At 38.4% G+C, this 21,687-nt stretch overlaps 1 protein-coding gene and 1 pseudogene across 1 annotated transcript; both read left to right on the forward strand.

Annotated features, from left to right (window-relative positions):
* The first annotated feature begins 269 nt into the window (after nt 1-269).
* Nucleotides 270-2,822, forward strand: LOC122055293 (probable anion transporter 6). The gene is made up of 3 exons (XM_042616662.1): nt 270-480; nt 691-769; nt 1,204-2,822. Exon 3 carries the CDS (start codon nt 1,301-1,303, stop codon nt 2,630-2,632), a length of 1,332 nt encoding a protein of 443 aa, XP_042472596.1. The 5' UTR covers nt 270-480; nt 691-769; nt 1,204-1,300; the 3' UTR covers nt 2,633-2,822.
* A 151-nt stretch (nt 2,823-2,973) lies between these two features.
* On the forward strand, nt 2,974-16,701 carry LOC122055294 (annotated as a pseudogene).
* Nucleotides 16,702-21,687: the final 4,986 nt, after the last annotated feature.

Genomic DNA, 21,687 nt, shown 5'->3' on the forward strand with positions numbered 1-21,687 from the left:
TTATAAAAATATCAAATATGCCCTAAAAAAAAGTTTTCACAAAAGTCTTAAAATAAATGACTTTTTTTTTAAATCACATTTTTTTTGTTCTGTTAGTTGCAAAGAATCCGTTACACAATGCTTATCGCCATAATTACCATTCCACCCTCATCATAGATCCTCATAAGGGTGGCATGGTACTTAATCTCCTCCGTCCCTTTAAATTTTAACGCTCAAGATCATTTCTGCAATATTACAATTATACCTCCCGATCACGAAACCGTAACATTCCACCGATCCAAAACATCTTGCGAGCGCGCTCGCCCTTTTTGCCGACTGATCCAAAACATCTTCTTCCTCCTCTTCTGATTTGGAGTAATCCACAGCAGTGGTCGCCTCTCGCGAGTTCGTCCATTTTCTTCCTTCCCTGCCGTCTGTCCATCGAAGCATACCTAGGGTTTGGAGCAGGGGAACTTGTCGAGCCAACTCATTGAAACGACGGTCAACATCTTGTTTCTAACTCTCCTTCCTCTTCTGTAGCTTCAAATTATTTGGATTCCTCAATCTCTTCGATGTTGCAATTTTGTGTGTTCAGTGAAGTGATATGTCGAATGCGATGTTTGTCCGAGATCAGATCTGATCTGAAATAATTATACTTTCTTTTTATTTATATCTTTGGTAGTGTTTGATGTGTGATTTTGCTTCATTTAGGGTCTGGAAGTTGTGCGGGGATTGTTTGACATATCTAGTTGAGATCCCACTTGTAGGCGTGAAGACCAAGACTTTTGAGGTAATTTTGGCTTAGATTTGTATTTGAGGAAGGCTTTTATCCACTTGTTTCTATGAATCATGGTATTATATGCCCATATGCCCATACATTTCTGCTCGGGCTGAAATTTGGTTGTGTTTCATCCTTGGTTTTTATAACCGGTGTTTCAAGTCAATAAATATTATAATTGCGGAGATTCTATATTTGATATGAGTGTTTGGTTGCTTGTGATTCTACATCTGTCAAACTTAATTGATTAGTGGTTGCTTGTGGTTAGATTATCAATTGTCAGCTTTTTGTCGCTTCAGCAAGATTCCATAATTATCTTCTGTAATATGGCCATCCATGGCTTCAGATTTTTAATTTTGTTTATGAAGATCGCTTCAAGTCCTATAGACTAAGATAATTTTGTTTAATTGTCTTCTTTAACATGCCAATATTCCCAAATCATGCAGAGTGAGAGAAGAGTGCAGGATTATCTTTGTTGAAGAACAATAACGACACAAGGAGTGAAATTTGGATACATGCGCATATACTCCATGATATAAACTAATGGAACTGTTGAAGAAGATGAGATTTCCAATGCGGTACAGTATCATTTTATTAACCTTTATCTGCACAAGTGTGTGCTATCTAGAGCGAATAGGATTCTCAATTGCGTACACAGCGGCTGCAAATCGCATTGGTGTGAATCAATCAAGCAAGGGTCTAATACTTTCGGTATTCTACTATGGATATGTTGTGTCACAAGTGCCTGGGGGATTGGCTGCACAATATGTTGGAGGACGACGAGTTCTGCTGTTTTCGTTTTTGCTGTGGTCGCTAACATGTGCATTTGCTCCACTAGATGCCAGCAAAGTGAATATGATGGTTGTTGCCCGCTTCCTTGTAGGTGTGGCACAAGGCTTTATATTCCCCTCCATTCACACAATTCTAGCACAATGGGTCCCTCCCCATGAGCGCTCGCGTTCTGTTTCTCTTACGACATCCGGGATGTACCTAGGAGCAGCTGGTGGCATGCTTGTGTTGCCAAGTCTGGTAAAATACAAGGGACCTCAGTCAGTTTTCACGGTTGAATCAGCTCTGGGTCTCATGTGGTCATTTCTCTGGTTTAGGTTTTCTAGTGATCCAGTTCGTTCCGAACATCCCAAAGCTGCTACTGCAGGTTTCGGAGAGCCCAACTTGCCTGTTTCAAGAGAAAAGAAAATCCCAAGTTCTGGAAACCTGAGGCGCTTCACTAAAATTCCTTGGAAGAAGATAATTTTCAACTTACCGATTTGGGCAATCGTGGTAAACAACTTCACCTTTCACTACGCACTGTACGTACTAATGAACTGGTTGCCAACGTACTTTGAACTCGGCCTTCAGCTCAGTCTTCAGGACATGGGATCTTCTAAGATGATTCCTTACTTCAACATGTTCATGTTCTCAAACATAGGAGGGATTTTAGCTGATCACTTAATCACAAGACGGTTCTTATCAGTGACCAAGACTCGGAAGCTTCTCAACACCATCGGCTTTGTCATCGCAGCTCTTGCTCTAATGGCCATTCCACTATTCAGGAATCCCTCCTGGACTGTCATATGCTCTTCGATTTCTCTTGGATTCTTAGCACTCGGAAGAGCCGGGTTCGCTGTAAATCACATGGACGTGGCTCCGCGATATGCAGGAATTGTTATGGGAGTTTCTAATACTGCTGGGACCTTAGCTGGTATCGTCGGCGTCGGGCTCACCGGAAGGATCTTGGAGGCCGCAAAGTCAGCTGATATGGATCTTACAAGCATAGAATGTTGGAAAAATGTCTTCTTGATCCCAGCCTATCTCTGCATATTTAGTTCTTTCTTTTTTTTACTATTTGCAACAGGTGAAAAGATTTTTGAGTAACTAACCCTCCCCCGGCATGTTTGTTGGTCCATGGACACTCACACTCTTATTACCATTTGATATGGTAGCAAAAATAAAGTGTACAAGTATATTGTTAGCCAAAGCAGTACAAGAGGGTAAATCGTAAATGCATGTGATACCAAATTTGTATTACTGATTGGAAAAAATTTAAGTTTTTCTTTGCATGAGATACCAAATTTGTATTATTCTCTGAAAAATTTAAAGTTTTTCTTTTATTATGGTTATTGTTAGTGGCAAAAAGGGGAGTTTTACTGATCTTATGGCCATGCATTTAAGTTGTGGAAATAGTCTTTACTATGTAGACTAGTAGATTTAATGTGATTCTATTCTTCTTTGGGACCATGAGCTTCGAGCTCTATGCTGTTGTATTATCAGTTTGGGTATTCTATCTATACTTATTGCCAATTAGGCTTTGGTCTAAAGTTGCTGTCATGTTTGATATAGTCGCGTGAAGTTTGATTAATAGATTTCAAATGGAATTTGAGATAGTTGGTAGTATTCAAACTTGGTTATGGTCAGGCACCAAAATCCAGGACATAAAGCATGCTGTGAACTAACATGTCTAAGTTCTACTTGTGTCTCTTGTTGCTAAGAGTGAATTCTTTGAGTACCTATTCATTTAATGCCCTTACATTAATGCTCCTAGCAGATCATATCTATTAAGTATATAAATATAAAGAGTGGTCACTTTTCTAGTAGATCAAGCTTTTGAATCATAAGTATTTAGCCAATCAATTTTAGTGTGGTATTTTAATAGGAGGTACTTCGAGAATCTTCAAATATGTTTGTGACAATAATATTATCTCATTGAATTCATTGGGTTTGGGTTATTGTATCTGACCCCAAAGAGTTGGGACAAATATAGGTTGTTGATGTTGACAACAATGATGATAACATCTTATTTTGATATTGCAAAAAATTATTGTTGGTTAATTGTATGATCTTACATTTATGCTCCTATCCTGTGAACCTCTCATTGTATTTGAGATCTCGTTCTTGACAAGCTTGGGAGTAAGCAATATATCAATGCTTGGAACTATAAATATTGTTTAAGCTGAATAAACTCAAAAGAAACATTCTTCTTGGTTGTTCATTCCATCTCAAATTCCTTCAATTTTTCTATCCCCTAAATGATGTCGAGCCCTGCTGCTGGAAGAACTGTGGACATGCAGGGAAGAGACTTAAACAGGTACATTTTACATTTGAATGCTTTTCTAGTTTTTAAGACTGCAATATATATGTCTTCTTTCTATTTTGGGCAGGGGTGACAACAACAGAGTCCCTTCACTCAATGCCCTAGCATTGCCTGGTTCACAGGACAAGCATGAAAACACAGGAGCTCTTGTGAAATCAAGTAATGAGATAAGAAAGACAACACCTGCTGGAGATTATCTTATTGCTGCACTTGCTGATTTTGATCCGGACCAGTTTGAGAGCTTTGCTGCAATATCTGATGGTGCTAATAAACTTTTGATGCTGATATATATTTTTGATTGTATAGATCAAGTGTGCTAATAATGATTTACCTCATTATGGTAGATATTAATGTTTATTTAATCTAGTTGCATGGTGCCATTTTTGCAAAACACAATGTGCATAGTCTCTATTTGACAACAGGGAAGATGCAGGTAATTGTACTTGCACTTACAAACATTGTCTACTAGGCAAAGCACTCAATGATCTCACAAATGTTAATGTTAAATCTTGGTATCATTACAGATCTTGTTCTTGATTTGGATAGCTACTTATTTTATGCCTACACGATGCATTTCAACACCAATCAAAATCAAACGTGATGACCTAATCTCTGATTTCCTTTTGTTCAGTCCCATTTCCCTTCTTGTTCTCTTTGTGCTGCCTCCCTTGTTTCCTGCTTATACCTTCTCTTGCTTCTTGATTTTCTCCCACCTTTGTCTTCTTATTCATCTTTCATATTCCCCTATCCCTAGCCAATAGAAGATGTGAAGTGGAAGAATAAAAGAAAAAACAAATGAGATGAAGACCACTTATTATTCCTGTTCTTGTTGGCTTCCTCCACACTTGTGGACTTTAAAAACCCTAGAATTTCTAGAGTAGTTTTTTTTTTGTCTCCACTACCTATATGAAATTGTGGCCGTGACTCTTACATTGGACAATAAAGAGCATGCTAGTTGTCTCGGATGACATGAGGGAGTTAACTATGATTAGTCTGACTTGGTTTTTTCTTGGTTCTATGTCGAGCTTGTATTTATTGCTATCCTTGTTACTCATTCAGCATGTATCATCATTTCTTGTCAATCATATGGTGAATTGTGCCCTTCCATTGCAGGATGATAGTCTGATGCTTAGTATACATTGTGTAGTCCTCCAAAGTTTCATTGTAAAGCATATAGTTTAAATTGCTTTCATTATTACATAACCAAGTTGGTTCTTTATGAAAAATACAAAGTGATATACTTTTCAATTTTTGGTGATACAATTGACACTTTAAAAGCAATTTGTAGATGAATAAATTCAATGAGTTAATTAATTGAACTTTTGATACTGCTATTCTAGGGTTGGAATTTCCTAGAATTTTTTCACTCAAATTGGCAACAACCGACAACTTTTTAAACAGATTTGTTTGGTTCAAATCTTGTGTTTCGGTAAGTTGGGAATTAGTTATAGTTATGGAATCATATCAATTTGGCACATAATGTTTAGAATAATCACAAATGCTCTTTTTGTGTGTGATAATGGTATCTTTTTGGTTGGTACTTAATAGTCCTTATGACATCTAGAGTGTCTTACTCATAAAATGTAAATCGTGTTGCAGGTTTTGGCTGCAGTCATCAAAGCAGGTGCTGCTAGGGAACACGAAATACTTGCTGAGATCAGAGATGCTGTTTGTTCATTTATTTGTAAAATGGAACCAAAGAAGGTTATGGATACTATGCTAGTTTCACGTGTCAGAATATTATACATAAGATCTCTGCTTGCTCGATCACCTGAGCTGCAATCGATCAAGGTAATGTATCCCACTCGCTGCTACCTTCTAAGAGTTTCTTACTGAAGTGGTTTCATTTCTTGCTAGCTGTGAAATCCTTTAATCTTGTTCCACTCCTTTTTAGTAGGTTTCTTCAGTAGAACGGTTCCTTGAACAAGCAATGATGGCCATAGCAGAAGCTCTAGCCGTGGTAGTAGTCCTAGTAGATCTCTGGTTCACTATGATTCAGTCCATGGTTTTAAGGTGAACATAAAACCAGAAAAAAAAGTCTAAATTGTCATCCATAGTCTTAAAGCTTCGAGGGATTGATTAGGTATAAACCTTTTTCAAGACAGGGAAAAAGTACTACTTAGACTATTGGCTAACACATATGTTACTTGTGTCCTAAGTATTCTTTGGTATGTAAGCGTAGGAGACGTGGAGGCATCATGTTACTGGAGGAAAGCTCCGAGAAATAACTGAGGAGGCTAAAGCTTTTGCAATTGGAAATAAGGCACTTGCTGCACTCTTTGTTCATACACCAGCTGGTGAGTTGCAGCGCCAAATTCGGTCATGGCTCGCAGAGAATTATGATTTCCTCCCTGTCGTGGGTGCTGATTCTATCAGTGGAAATTCTACTAGCCAGCTAGAACTTCTGTCAACTGCCATTATGGATGGATGGATGGCTGGTCCTGGTACTGCACAGTTTCTGAGTACTGATGCTTTGGGCCAACTTTTGTCTGAGTACACCAAGCGAGTTTATTCGTCACAATGGCAACATTTAAAGGTGCTACTATTGTTATTATCCTACTAATGGTTGCAAGTTCGTGAAGTTTTATGGCCAATTACATTCCTTTACCTCTTTTTCTTATTTCAAATGGAGTGTTGTATTTTTACAACAGATTATAATTGGTCTGCTTCAGTCCAAGCAGGTGGGTGGGGGTGAGTTGAATGAATGATTAGGTGGTTGGATTGATTGACTCGTCAAGACATGGTGAGCCAGATGATTCAAAAGGCGCGATTAGGCCAGGTGGCCCGATAGGTACTGCTGGACTGAATGGTCCTGACTGGCACGTCGGGTTGCATGTGTTGGACGGTGTAAGATTGAGCAGGCTGAACAATTTGGGTGGGTCAAGTGTACTATATGGTTTGGGCGTAACTAATACCGAATGGGCAGAACAAGTTGGGGAGGGTAAGGGACAAGTTGGGCTGGATGGACTATTTAATCTGAAAATGCATATTAATTGGCCAGTTTGCTTAGTCTAGGAGGCAGGGTGGATCAATCACACTGAACTTGGCAAATCGTGTGAGCTAGATGAATTGTACAATATTTCTTGTAAAGCATTTTATCATTGTAAAAACAACTTTGTATCTATTTCTTATAATATTTCAATGAGTCAAACATAAAGAATAGTTATTTCATATATATTTCCTTCTATGAATCAAAGGAATATTTATTTTATTTTATTCCTTGTCTATTTTATTCTCTAAGAATAGTTATTCAATTCCATGAATCAAACACTGCATTGGTATGTCTTTTTTTCTACTTGAGTTCACATGTATGATGAACCGGGAATCAGAAACATTCTTGACTGCATATCTCCATTCTTATCCTGTTATCTGTATTAACAGTCTATTTCTAATATTCCATTGGATGTACTTATTTTAGTAATTTAAAAGTGCTAAACTATAAAACCTACCTTAAGCACTTCCCATTTTTCTGTTAATTTCTAAATTTCCTACTTGGAGCTTTCCTCATAGATGGGTTAAACAGGAAATAGCAGGTACTTTGGCAACAGAGGAAGCTGAGGATGCAGCCCATGTCAACAAGCTGCGATCAGCTCTGGAATCTGTCGATCATAAGAGAAAAAAGGTAATGAAACACAAACTGTCCTATCTTAATTAAAATTTGGGGTTCATTGATGGACTTTTTCTCTATTAAAAGTTTCATTAATGGATACCAATAGGTGTTAAAAATTCATTGTTGTGTTTATGCAATTAGTTCAGTGGAGAATTAATTACTTGTGTCCAATAATAAAAAGATATGAAAATAATTTCTGCTGAGATTTAAAGCATCGCACCCAGTTGGAGTTTTATTGTCTGGTCGTACAGTTATGTACTGTGTCGATACTCTGGAATCTTCCTATTACAGTTGATCCCGATGGTACCAACCAAGACGAGTGTGATTTCAGTTGATACTTCCTAATTGTGCCAGCATAGGAGGCACAATATTTACCCATGCACAATACATTTATCAGTTGGTAGCTAGAAGATACACTTTAGCCTTGCTAACCAATATCAATCGACACTTGAATTCATGGTTTCTTTTATTATATCGTGGTTTATGATATTAATAGTGATATAAGCTTTTGCATAGAGCTCAATGAAAGAAAAAGATTCATATTGCCAACTCTAAATTATTGGGAGAAACATGACTCGATGATTTTGTTGTTCATATTTATTGTTGAAAAGTGTGCTTTTGGCGCTCTATATATCATATATCATGTTTAACGAGCTACATAATTTGTTTGGTTTTCTTAATTACACACTACCTTTTCTTTTCGAAATATTCCTTCCCTACATAAATCTGAGTTCCTTTGCTGCTGCTAATTTTACAACAAACGAGAAGTGATTCAGCATTATTAACAAAAGTGCAAGGCGGTTCGCCCATCCGAAATCCATCTACGGCTGCTGAAGATGCGCGATTGGCATCTCTCATATCATTGGATACCATCTTAAAAGAAGTCAAGGTATGCTTTGTCTCCTTGCTTTCCGTTACCTCTTGAAAGAGTACTCCATGTTTGTCCTGCAGAGCACTAACATATAGCTTTCATCTTGCAGGAAATTCTGAGACAAACATCCACAAGTTTGCTTACTAAATCCAAGAAGAAAGCGATGCTTGCAAATCTGGATGAACTTCTGGAGAGGATGCCATCGCTCCTTGACATTGATCATCCATGTGCTAAAAGGAAATCTTAGGTGCTTGTAAAGTTGTTGAGGTAAGTTGAGCATAATATTTTTTCATACATTTTTTCGTGCCTTGCTTTCTAAAATTGTTTTTGTTAAATAAGATTTAAGTTCGATCCTGCTAGCTCTCATTTCTAAATTTAGTCGTTAACATTCTCCAACAATTGGTTTAATGTATCCAACAGTTTGAAAGCGAATGTTCATTAGCTGTGATTGGAAATGATTGAAATATCTATAAAATTTTCATATAGGTCGTAGTTCATTTAACATACGTGACACAAACAGTGAAGATAAATGATTCAGATTCCTGAGTTCAATGTATTTTTGTACTATTTTTTTGCAGACAATACAAGAAAGAGATGATCCCCATGATGATATAATACGAACATTACAAACACAATGTTCTTGTAAAACTTAAACCGTATGAATTCTAAGAAAACTGAAATAAGAACTCGTACATTGGAAATATAAGAATATGAGCATGGATCTAGTTTCATCAATTAAATATAGTATAAGAAAGTAAATACATAAACATAATGACAAAGAACCTGATTGAAGACCATGTCTTTGTCCTTTAGCGTCGTCCAAAAGATCCTGAGGAAGAAGAAGCGTAAGTAATCGGGGAGGATTTTCCAAGGGGCTTAGGGGATGACACCGTAAAACTTCTTGTCAATGGAGAACATGAAACTAAGTTAAGATGATTTTCTAAATTCTTGGGGACAACTCTATATATAATGTACATCTATTATCAGTCCATACATAATAATAGATACGAGATTATAAGTCCATATATATAGTGAACATATATTATCAGTATATAGATGATAATAGATGCGGGACTATAGGTTCTACACATACAAGGTTTACATTCAACAACCGAACTCAATAAGCCTAAGTTAGATCACTTTAATGAGTTCGGTTTGTACTCATATGCACAACTTACAATTAAACCCACCAACTAGAGATAATAACCAACAATCTCCCACTTGGACTAGTTGTGAGTTGTACATGAACTATAAGTAAAATTTTAGTTGATATCAAATTTTATGGGTACATAATACCCTTGTAAACAATCTGGTTCGTTAACTTCATTAGTATAAGATTAAAGAGGTCATAGCTACTGTATATGATCGTAACAAGCTCCAATAGTAATTACAATACCAATGTCATTAATGACATAGATTAAGATGTAGATTTGTACAGTGAAAATTACATGAAATATGATCAGTATATGTCAATTTTCAACTGATCCTAAGATAATCTCAAAAGAGGTCCGATCATATTTGCAAAATACTTTATGCTAAACTGTAATAGCAAATTATGATCCAAACTGTATGATTCCAAAAGGAATCTATATCATATTTACAAATACTAACTGCTAAACAACAACAGTAAATAATGATATCATAGTCATAGTGTCAAACAAACATAAATTTCCATTAATATTTTGAACTTTAAGTACATACAATAATTAAAATAAATATTTATCTTTATTAATCAATATATAGAGCAATAAAATAAATACAGACTCCCACTAGATGAGTTATTCTTCCATAAGGACTCCCATATCCACAACATGCGCATGAAACACCTTAGGCACCAAGCCTTTGGTGAGTGGATCGGTCAACATGGAATTTGTGATGATGTGCTCTACCATGATTTGACAACTCTGAACTCTTTCTTTAACCGTTAGAGATTTGATGTCGATGTGCTTAGACTTCGACGAACTACGGTTGTTCTTGGCATAAAGTTCTGTGACTTTATTATCACAGTAGATCCTTAGTGATCTGCCAATGCTATCAACGATCTGCAATGCTGTGATAAAGTTTCGTAGTCAAATTTCGTGATTGGATGCTTCATAGCATGCTACTAACTCTTCCTCCATAGTAGAAGTGGCTACTAGCGTCTGTTTGACACTCTTCAAAGATATAGCTTCTCCAGCAAACATGAAAATATAGCCCGAAGTGGACCTCCTATTATCCAAGCATCCAGCAAAATCGGAGTCTGAATATCGAATCACCTCCAGGTGATCTGATCTCCGATACGTGAGCATATGTCCTTTAGTTGTTTGTAAATATCGCATCACTCTCTTAACCGCTTTCCAGTGCGATGATCCTGTGTTACTTATATATCTGCTTAACATCCCAACTATAAACGTTATATCTGGTTGAGTACAAACTTGTGCATACATGAGACTTCCCACTGCTTACGCATATGAGAATTGTTCCATCTCCTTTATTTCAAGTTCGAGCTGTGGACACTGTTGTAAGCTGAACTTATCACCTCTTGACACAGGTGTATCACTAGGTGTACAATTCTGCATGTCATTTTATAAACACCTTTTCAATATAGGTATGTTGTGAAAGTCCAAGAATACATCTTGAGTGGTCACGACATATCTGTATGCCTGAGACAAAGGATGCTTCACCAAAATCTTTCATTTCAAAATTGCCAGTTAGAAATGACTTAGTTTCATGCAGCAAACTTTTATTATTGCTCGCAAGCAATATATCGTCCACATATAGAACAAGTATAACAAACTTGCTCCCACTGAACTTGATATATATGCACTAATCAATGGGGTTCTCATTAAATTTAAATGAGGTAACCACTTGATCAATTTTCCAGTACCACTGACGAGACACCTGTTTTAAACCATAAATGGATTTTTTTAATTTACATATTAGGTGCTTTGAGTCCTTAGACTCAAAGTTCTTTGGTTGCACCATATATATAGACTCTTCTATGTCTCCATTGAGGAATGCAGTCTTTATATCCATTTGATGTAGCTCCAAATCATAATGAGCTACAAGTGTCATGATTATCCTAAGGGAGTCTTTTGTCGACACAGGTGAGAAAGTCTCCTTGTAATCAATGTTTTCTTTCTGAGTAAATCCCTTGGCAACAAGATGAGCCTTATACTTTTCAACATTGCCCCTTGAATTTCGCTTGATTTTAAATATCCATTTACAACTAACGGACTTCTTTCCTTCAGGCAATTCGATAAGTTTCCAAACGTCATTGTCTGCCATAGACTTCAACTCTTCTTGCATGGTGTTAATCCACCTTTCAGTGTTAGAGCGTTGTTTGACTTCTTGGAAAGATGTAGGATCACTTTCCAACCCTATATCAAAATCATACTCTTGGAGATAAACATAATCACGAGAATTCGTGGTTCTCCGTTCCCTTGTGAATCGTCTTCAAGGTACTTGTGTTTGAGGTGGTTGAGGTACTTGCTCATTAATATGTGGCAATACCTCAATTTTAGTGGAAGACTCCTCCAATTGCATTGAAAAGTTCATGGGAATATCTTAGTCCACTACATTCACTGGATATGCGATGCCCATAATGTGTGGTATGGTAACCACACTGTTACTAATCGCACTAGTAGTGGCTATAGGAGGATTGCCAATGTAATCCTTAAAAGATACTTTCCTGACCTTATCACGCCCACTGTCCTCAATGAATTTGACGTTTCCCGTTTCGAAGAAGGATCTATTAGAGGGATTATAAAATTTGCCAACGTTTTCTCCTCTACATCATCGTTGAATTCTCCACAGCAATGCCAACATCTTCTCCTTTGCAACAATGCCAACATCTTCTCCTTTGCAGTGACGTTGCCTTTTCCTCTGCAGCGACAGCACCCCTGTCTCCTCTACAGCCCTAAACTGCAACGTCTCCTTGCAACAACATCGTTGTCTTCTCCTTTGTAGTGCCAGCGTTTTCTCCTCTGCAGCGACGCTGTCTTCTTCTCAGCAGTGCCAACGTCTTCTCCTCTGCAACAACAGCGCCCCTTTCTCCTTCTAATCGTTCGCCTCAATCTCCATGGTCTATTCCATTCCAACCAAACCTTCGACGATTCATCTGTCACAAGCCCTCATGTTTCTTCCCATATACCAAGCAGTTCACAAACACTAGCTGATTCCTCCTTTGCCCTTAACATCGGTCACAAACTTGATGGCCACAATTATCTTCAATGGTCCCTGATCCTGTTTGAAAGCAATGAGATGGCGCGCTGGTGATGACGGTGATTTAGCTGTGAATTGGAGCAAGATCTTTGAACGCCGAGGAGAGCTTTCCAACGATCTTGCGTACAATTAGACGATCTGACAAAGCGTTAGTGATTAATATGGGGATCCCTAGCAAGGCCCTTCGATGCTCAAGTTAGTACGGCTCCGGAAGAAGAAGAACAGTAGTGGAAATGCTTGCGGAATTAGGGTTTTTAATGCGGAGTTCGCGTACCTTGCCAACGGAGAGGATTCTCTTTTTTATACCACTTCACATAACCTCGTGATCGTGAGGTGGTCCCCGGGTTATTAGAGTTTGTTCAGTGATTGAAAAAGTACAACCTGTATCGCGTGTTATAATTTTTTGAAGAATCTTTTACTTACCCGTGATGTACCTCTTTTGTCGTTTACCTTTCCTGCCATTACTGAAGGGATTGAGAAACCTTGTTGTTGTAACTATCTGTTTCATAAGGAACCATGTAACCTTCGAGGAAGGTTTTGAAGAATATTCCCCGACAAGTTTTGAAGAGCTGTCACCATGCTGTCAGAGGTTGTTTGCTAGATGTATCTCGGTCGGTTAATGAAGCACGGCCAGTTTTATGTTCATTCCAGCTTTAATCTGCTATGTTATGTATAAGTACTACCTGCAATTTGCTTAAGCAGTAATATAATGCATAGAATGAGCCAAAAATACACTCGGGATATTATTAACTTATTCTGGTTTTGATAATGGAATATGTATGTGAGGGTCCCATAAGATTCTATAAGGTTAACTGTTGTTATGCCTGGCCGGGCTTTGCCTAGCTGGGCTACACTAAGAACCTTATATTCGTCCGGCCTTTGTCTGGCCGGTTATACATTATAAGCTCTATAAGGCTAAGTGTTCTTATGCCCGACCGGGATTTGCCTAGCTGGGCATACACTAAGAACCTTATATTCGTCTGGCCTTTTCTCGGCCGGTCATATAATATGAGTTCTATAAGGCTAAGTGTTCTTATGCCCGACCGGGATTTTCCTGGCTAGGCATACACTAAGAACCTTATATTCGTCCGGCCTTTTTTCGACCGTCATATACTATGAGTTCTATAAGGCTAAGTGTTCTTATGCCCGACCGGGATTTTCCTGGCTGGGCATACACTAAGAACCTTATATTCGTTCGACCTTTTTCTGACCGTCATATGCTATGAGTTCTATAAGGCTAAGTATTCTTATGCCCGGTCGGGATTTTCCTGGCTGTGCATACACTAAGAACCTTATACGAACCTTATACTCATCCGACCTTTTTTCTGGCCGGTCATATACTATGAGTTCTATAATGCTAAGTGTTCTTATGCCCGACTTGGATTTGCCTGGCTGGGCGTACACTAAGAATCTTATACTCGTCCGGTCTTTGTCTGGCCGGTTATATACTATGAGTTCTATAAGGCTAAGTGCTCTTATGCCCGACCGAGATTTGCCTAGCTGGGCGTACACTAAGAACCTTATACTCATTCGACCTTTGTTCAGCCGGTTATACATTACAAGCTTTACAAAATTGTTATTCTACATACCATTTCCTACATAACCATACAGACAACTTAAGTGGCGAATAAATCTATGTACGCATCATCGCTCGTCGTGCCTGCTCTCTCTCGTCGCGTCTGCTCTCACCGCGAACCGGTCGGGGTCTGGCAGGGACTAGATTCGGACATGATCGCGGCCTTGTGCGATCGTGGGCCCGTGTGATCGCGGTCAGAATCCCGCGCGATCGCTTCCGTATTCCGGCACAATCACGACCTTAATCCTACACGATCGCTTCCGTATTCCGGCGTGATCACGGCCGGAATCCCGCGCGATCGCTTCCGTATTCCGGTGTGATCACGGTCGGAATCCCGCGTGATCGCTTCCGGATTCTGGCAGTGATCGCATCCGCATTCCAGCGCGATCACAGCCATCGAGTTCGGTCATGATCGCAGCGAACGAGCTTGATCGCGACCGGAATGCCTATCCCTATCCCCTAAGGGTTCACCTTTCCCCTGGCTATAGTGTTAGTTGGGTCCAAGCGGTTGGAGGCCGTCGGCGGTGGGTAAGGCGGTGGGCGGCCAGTGGGCGAGGAGGCTCGATGAACGACGAGAAAAAAATAACAGAAAATTGTTATATTTAAAAAATAAAAAAAATGACATGGCAGTAGTCCGTATGGTTTTGTAGGAAAAGATCCATAGCATGACAATTCTCATAAGGTTTTGTCCGGCCGGTTATATACTATGAGCTCTATATAAAGTTAAGTGCTCTTAGGCCAGATCGGGTTTTGCCTGGCGGGGTGAGCATTAAGAGCCCTTGGCTAGGATGGCCTTCGTTCGGCCAATTATATGCTGAGAGTTTTACATAGGGCTAAGTGTTTCTAAGCTCGCTCGGATTTCGCCCGATCGAGTGTACACAGAGAGCCCTTCATTCGGTCGACCTTTTGACCTGCCCGAGTATATATTGAGGACCTTTATTTGAACAACCTTTTAAGTTTTTATTTAGTCACTATCCCGCACAGCTTATCACTTGGTCGGTCTAGACCTAATACCTTTAACTACCAGGTGAGCTTTAATTTTGACTACTACATCACCTTGACCTTAATGACCACATCATCCCCTTGGTCCAATAATTACAACCCATATCAGTCCCAATCCATAATAATGTTTGTGACCGGTCGTGGTTGTGATGACCATCTCACGGGGTAGTCATCGAACCTGTTGCTAAATATCATAAATTAGAAAAACAGAAAATAATGTTATCATGTCATGGCACATCAGTTCCATGATCACTGAAATAGGAGAAAACTTTTTCCTCTATCCATCCGTGAAAGAAATTTGGGATGCTGCCCGTAAAACATTCTCAACCAGTGATAACACTAGAGTTATTCCACATCTAAAGTACTCTTCAAGACCTACACCAAGCTAATCAATTAGTCACTGCCTTCTTCTCCACATTGACAAGGCTTTGGCAAAAATTGGATCATTTTGAATCTCACGGGTGGAAGTGTACCGACGATGCTGCATACGCTAAGAAGATTATGGAGACTAAACGGGTATTCAAATTTCTTATGGGATTGGACAAGTCTCTCGATGAGGTGCATGGCCGAATTCTCAACAAGAAACCTCTCCCTAATCCTCGAGAGGTATTTTCTGAAGTTCATCGTGAAGAAAGACGGAAAAGGATCATGATGGGAACTCCAACCAAGACACTTTTGTTTGAGTCTTCTGCCTTAGCCACTGCCATAGAAGAATTCACATCTCTTACTGTCTGAAAACAACCTCAAAATCTTGCTCCACGAAGAGGACGCTCACGATGTGAACATTGCGAGAAACCTGGCCACTATAAGGAGACTTGCTGGGATTTGTACGGCAAGCCAGAAAATTGGAAGCCTAAGCGAAAGTATGACCATCGAGGTAATACTACTACTGTTGATGTGCCAAAACCATCTCCCTTCACCAAGGACCAAATGGATGCTTTCAGGCAAATCCTCAAGTCTCAAGTCACTCCAATACAGTCCAAGTCAATGTAGCAACCGTTGAAGGTTCTCAAGGTATTGATCATTTTGCCTTTCATGTAACAAATCAACACCCATTCTCCTCTTGGATAGTTGACTCTAGCGCCGATGATCATATGATAGGTGATAGAAGATTATTCACTACATTTGTTCCATATTATAGTTCTCAGGCTATACATATAGCTAATGGGTCACAATCCAAAGTCTTTGGAAGAGGGGTTGTACGCCTGACACCCACTCTTACTCTTCAAGATGTGTTATATGTCCTAGAATTAGATTATAACTTATTCTCTGTAAATAAACTTAATTCTGACCTTAATTGTGAGACTAATTTTTTTGCTCAATCTTGTGTTTTTCAGGCATTGGATTCGGGGAAGATGATTGGCAGTGCTAAACTCTATTCCGGATTTGATCTCTTCAAAGCAATCAATCCTCTCATTGGTAAACAACTCAGCTCTCAGTGTCAGCCAGTCAAGTATCTTAAGACTTGTTTTCATTCCAATAAAGATAGTGATATTATGTTATTGCACTATCGATTAGGCCATCCAAATTTTATGTACCTAAAGCATTTGTTCCCATCACTATTCATTAGTAAAAAATCAAATTCATTTCAGTGTGATGTTTGACAACTCTCTAAACATACTCGTAGCACGCCTTTCCCTATTCCATATAAGCCGTCTCATCCATTTTCCTTTATTCATGTGGATATTTGGGGTCCCAATATAATACCAAATCTCACTAGGACTCGTTGGTCCTTACTATTAGTTGATGATCATACCCGAATAAGTTGGACATTCCTTATGAAAGATAAATTTGAAACCAGCAACCTTTTTAAAAATTTTCATGTAATGATTAAGAACTAATTCCACACAGATATTCAACTTTTCAAGTCAGATAATGCTCGTGAATTCTTTAATTCCAGTCATGGTCCATATCTGAATGACCATGGCATTGTACATCAAAGTTCCTGTGTAGAAACTTCACAGCAAAACAAGATTGTTGAACGTAAAATTCGTCACATATTAGAAGTAGCTTGATCCCTGCTGTTTCAAGCTAATGCTCCAAAAAGATTTTGGGGTGAAGCTGTTCTTACGACAACCTATCTGATAAATAGGATGCCTTCTTGTGTCATCAACTTCCAAACACCACTCCAAACCCTTGTCCACCTATACCCAAATTCTCATCTTATTTCGAAAATTCCAATAAAAATCTTTGGTTGTATTGTCTTTGTCCATGTCTACCCCCATAATAGAAGTAAACTTGATGAACATGCAATTAAATGCATGTTTATTGGGTACTCCTCAAATAAAAAGGGTTACAAATGCTACTCGCCTATGACCCAGAAATTCTACACTACCATGGATGTCACCTTTTTTGAAAGACGTCCATTCTTCTCCAATTCTGAAATTCAGGAGGAGAGTCGTACACATGAATCTCAGAATTGGAAGTGGTCCTTCTCATTGACACTCTACAGTTTTTGTCTCAGCCACCTACTGATAATCAACCAACCCGTTGGTAGACCAATCTCCTTTGGCTGACCAACTTCAGTCTTCTGACAGTCCACCTGATCATCTCAATCTTCCAAATAAGTCTATTAAAGTTTACACGAGGAGAAAACGCTTGGAACAGATCGAGCACAACCAAGAATCAATCCCGAATCCAGTGACGAATGAAATAGTCAAGTGACAAACCAACAATTAGTCTACAGTCAGAGCCCGTGAATTCTAAATCACTAGATAATTCTATTTTCAATTTGGATCTACCAATTGCCTTTCGAAAAGGTACCAGATCCTGCACAATGCATCTAATTCAGAATCATCTGTCATATGTGAGTCTCTCACCGAAGTTTAGAGCTTTTGTGTCATCACTAGACAAAATCTTGATCCCTAGAGATGTATTTGAAGCCGAACAAAGTCCTGCATGGCGTACTGCTGTTCTTGAAGAATATCGGGCCCTAATGGAGAATGAAACTTGGATATTCACACCACTACCACTTGGGAAGAGAGCTGTTGGATGTAAGTGGGTTTTTTTTTCCATAAAACAAAAGGCAGATGAAAGTGTTGATCGATTTAAGGCACGTCTAGTGGCAAAAGGATTCACACAGTCCTATGGGATTGATTATCATGTGAATTTTTCAGTTGCCAAGTTCAATACTATAAGAGTTCTCATATCTTGCGCTGTAAATCAAGAGTGGCTAATGTTCCAACTGGATGTGAAAAATGCATTCCTGAACGGGGATTTAGTTGAAGAAGTATATATGAAAATTCGACTAGGATTTGAAAATGGTTAGACAAGAGGGAAAGTGTGTAAATTCCAGAAATCTCTGTATGGACTTAAGCAATCACCGTGGGTATGGTTCGACATGTTTTCCAGGTCCTGAAGCTGGAAGGCTAGTATCAATCCCAAGCCGATCACACATTGTTTATTAAGCACACCCTCAATGGTAAGGTGACCATTCTAATTGTATACGTCGATGATATTGTACTTACAGGAGACAATGAAGAGGAAATAAAACGACTTAAAAATGTCCTATCCAAGAAATTTGAGGTAAAGGACCTAGGACTTCTCAGATATTTTCTTGGTATGGAAGTTGGTATGACTCGTCAAGGAATATTTGTCTCGTAGTGCAAATACGTGTTAGACTTGCTTCGTGAAATTGGTATGAGTGGTTGTCGTCCATCGGAAACACCTATAGATCCTAATGTCAAATTGAAGGCTAGAACAGAAGAAGAAACTGGTGATAGGGAGCAGTATCAGCGCCTAGTAGGTAAATTGATTTGCCTCACTCACGACCAGATATCGATTATGCAGTAAGTCGTGTTAGCCATTTCCTCACCAATCCTTCAGATCACTTGAATGTTGTTCATAGAATCTTAAGATATTTGAAAGGAGATCCTGGAAAAGGACTTTTCTTTCATAAAACAACAAATTGATCGATGGAATCTTTATCGATGTTGACTAGGCAGGATCTCAGAGTGAAATTCAACATCTTGTTATTATTTATTCGTATGGAGAAATTTGGTCACTTGGCACAGCAAGATAGTCAGTAGTTGCTTGTAGTAGTGTTGAGGCAGAACTCCGAGCTTTAGTTCAAGGTGTTTGTGAAGGAATATGGTTAAAATGATTGTTAAAAGAGTTGAAAATCAGTTTTCAATTGTGGCAAAAAAAGGCGAATACGCTTGCCCACAGCGCTTCCGCTAACCCGTCCCAAGGCCAACACGGAGGAGGTAAATCACGGGCGGCTACTAGCCTTTGGAATAGTGACTAGCACATAAGGGAGATATTTACCTCGGCTTTTTCGAGATTCGAACCCCATACCTCATTGTGGCAACACCTAATGCGCTAGCCACTAGACTCATCTGAGGTGACTCAAAAAATTAGTTTTCAAGGTCCTATATGATGATGTGTGACAATCAATCAGCTATGACAATGATTAAGAATCCTGTCCAACATGATAGATCAAAACATGTTGAAATTGATTGCCATTTTCTCAATGTGAAGATACAAGATAAGTGTCACGGCCCGAGAGTAAGGTTGTCCGATGAAAATCGGTCATCGGACAACACCTCCCCTGTAGCAGTGACAAATGAAACATGTATACAATGTCACAAGACTACTCATAAGCTATTAACAGCCCACACGGCTGGATATAAATACAACCATGCAGTTTATAAGCTTCCTACATAGCTGGAAGTAAAACACAGCGGAAATCACCAAAAGCCACAACCTACACGGCTGGTACAAACATAAAACCACGTAAAATATTAGACTATCTACATGCCGACATGACTTACACCATAATAAACCCAAAACGAATAAAATTGACCACAAAACTCTAAATCATAAACATGATAACATAACTCAATACCAAATCCAAATACAAAATACAAATAGCGCAATACGAAGTAGCATGGAAAGCTCAACTCAGATGTGAGGTGGGACTGGCAGCCAGGATCCTCCAAGCAACTCTATAACTCCTCTACCTGCTCCCTGGCGAAAGAAAACCAGTGCAAAGGTGGTGAGTGCGGATCACTCAGCGGGTAATAGACAAATGGTAGTGCATGGACAAATGTGAAAGGCGATCAAAGATATACAGTCTCAATAGAGAAATAAGAACATGATTATATATATATATATATACCCGTATCGATCACTGCTCCATGCAACAGGAAGCCGAAGACTGGGCGAGTGGTCAGCGGGCGATGAGGCTCAATGAGAACGAAGAAGAAAAAATAGACAAAATGTTATATTTAAAAATAAAAAAAATGACATGACAGATGGTCTGCAATAATCCGTAGGATAAAGTCCGTAGGATAACAATTCTATCGTATTATAATAATTATGAACTCATAGTTGTTACGACAACCAAGGGCGAAGCCACGTTAACGTTTACCCGGGCGGTAACCGAAGGCCCAACGGCGTTGAGAAAGAGATAAGTTCGGATTTACAACGTGAGAAAGGAAAAACATAAGGGATAGAGGAAGGTAACCTTGGTGATAGCGTCGGTGCTCGTGGCTTTTAGGTCGGGTAGATCACTCAAGATCAGCCTGAGTAAATCACTCGGATTATCCCTACTATTGGCGACAACACATTAAATATGAATAGTTTTGAAAATAAGAATATATCAATAATAAATAAAAAATGTTATGATTCAAATTTATTATAATTTTTTTATATAAAAAAGATTAGTATCGAATGTATTAGATTCCCCTCCCCACGAATTAAATATTCTAAAGGTGAGGAATACGACAGAAGATCTTGATGTCATTAGCTTGCAAAGAAAAGGTATAACTATTAATTTTCTTTTGTATCATGCTAGTTATTTTTCTTTGTTAGAATTCCAAACACAAGAGACATTAGATTCTAGTTTTTTGGATTTGCTATTCGAATTTGTGTTTTTGTTTTTCAAATTTTTAATTCGATTGTTCTTTTTAGTTAAACCTAGAGTTATATAAGGAAATTAAATATTAGCTTTCTTTAAAAGACTTTGTCTAGGAAGTGATGGTTGCTGCCATATCCAAGAAGGTCTTGTGCCTCGTCATGTTTAACCTGAAAGTCAATTTTAAAAATTAATATTTAATTGAATTTATAATGTAGGTGGATTTGGATCAATAGTGTTAAGTTCCGCTTGCGATCCAAGTCTAAACCATTAAGAACAGATAAGTTAAATTTGGAATCAATAATGTTAAGTTCCGTTTGCGATTCTTAATTTAACTTCTAAAGAACACAATAGATTATTAAGAAAAGATTCGACACTTGTACAAAATTTTTGTACAGTGGAACCGGTACGATCTTCCTAGGACTAACCAACAAGATTATTAATTAAAGTTAAGTTTAGGTTAAATTTTAATTAAATTGAGTTGAATTTAGTTAAGTTAGATTAATGTTTTGAGTTTAATTAAATTTAGTTTTAATTTTAGTTTAAGTTTTAATTTAAGTTTTAAGTTTAGTTTAAGTTTTAATTTTAAGTTTAATTTTTAATTGATCTAATCATCTCACCCAGTCTAAGTTTTCAGACAAAGGTATCCTATCGTTTTGTGAGATAAGTTAAGTTAAATTTGTAAGGGTTAGTTTAACTTGTGTTAGATTCAAATTTAGC

The sequence above is a fragment of the Zingiber officinale genome, chromosome 3B (genome assembly GCF_018446385.1).
Source record: "Zingiber officinale cultivar Zhangliang chromosome 3B, Zo_v1.1, whole genome shotgun sequence".
NCBI classification, from domain to species: domain Eukaryota; kingdom Viridiplantae; phylum Streptophyta; class Magnoliopsida; order Zingiberales; family Zingiberaceae; genus Zingiber; species Zingiber officinale.

Coding starts and splice junctions, on each gene's coding strand:
- LOC122055293 (XM_042616662.1), top strand. CDS start 1,301: ATGGAACTGTTGAAGAAGATGAGATTTCCAATGCGGTACAGTATCATT.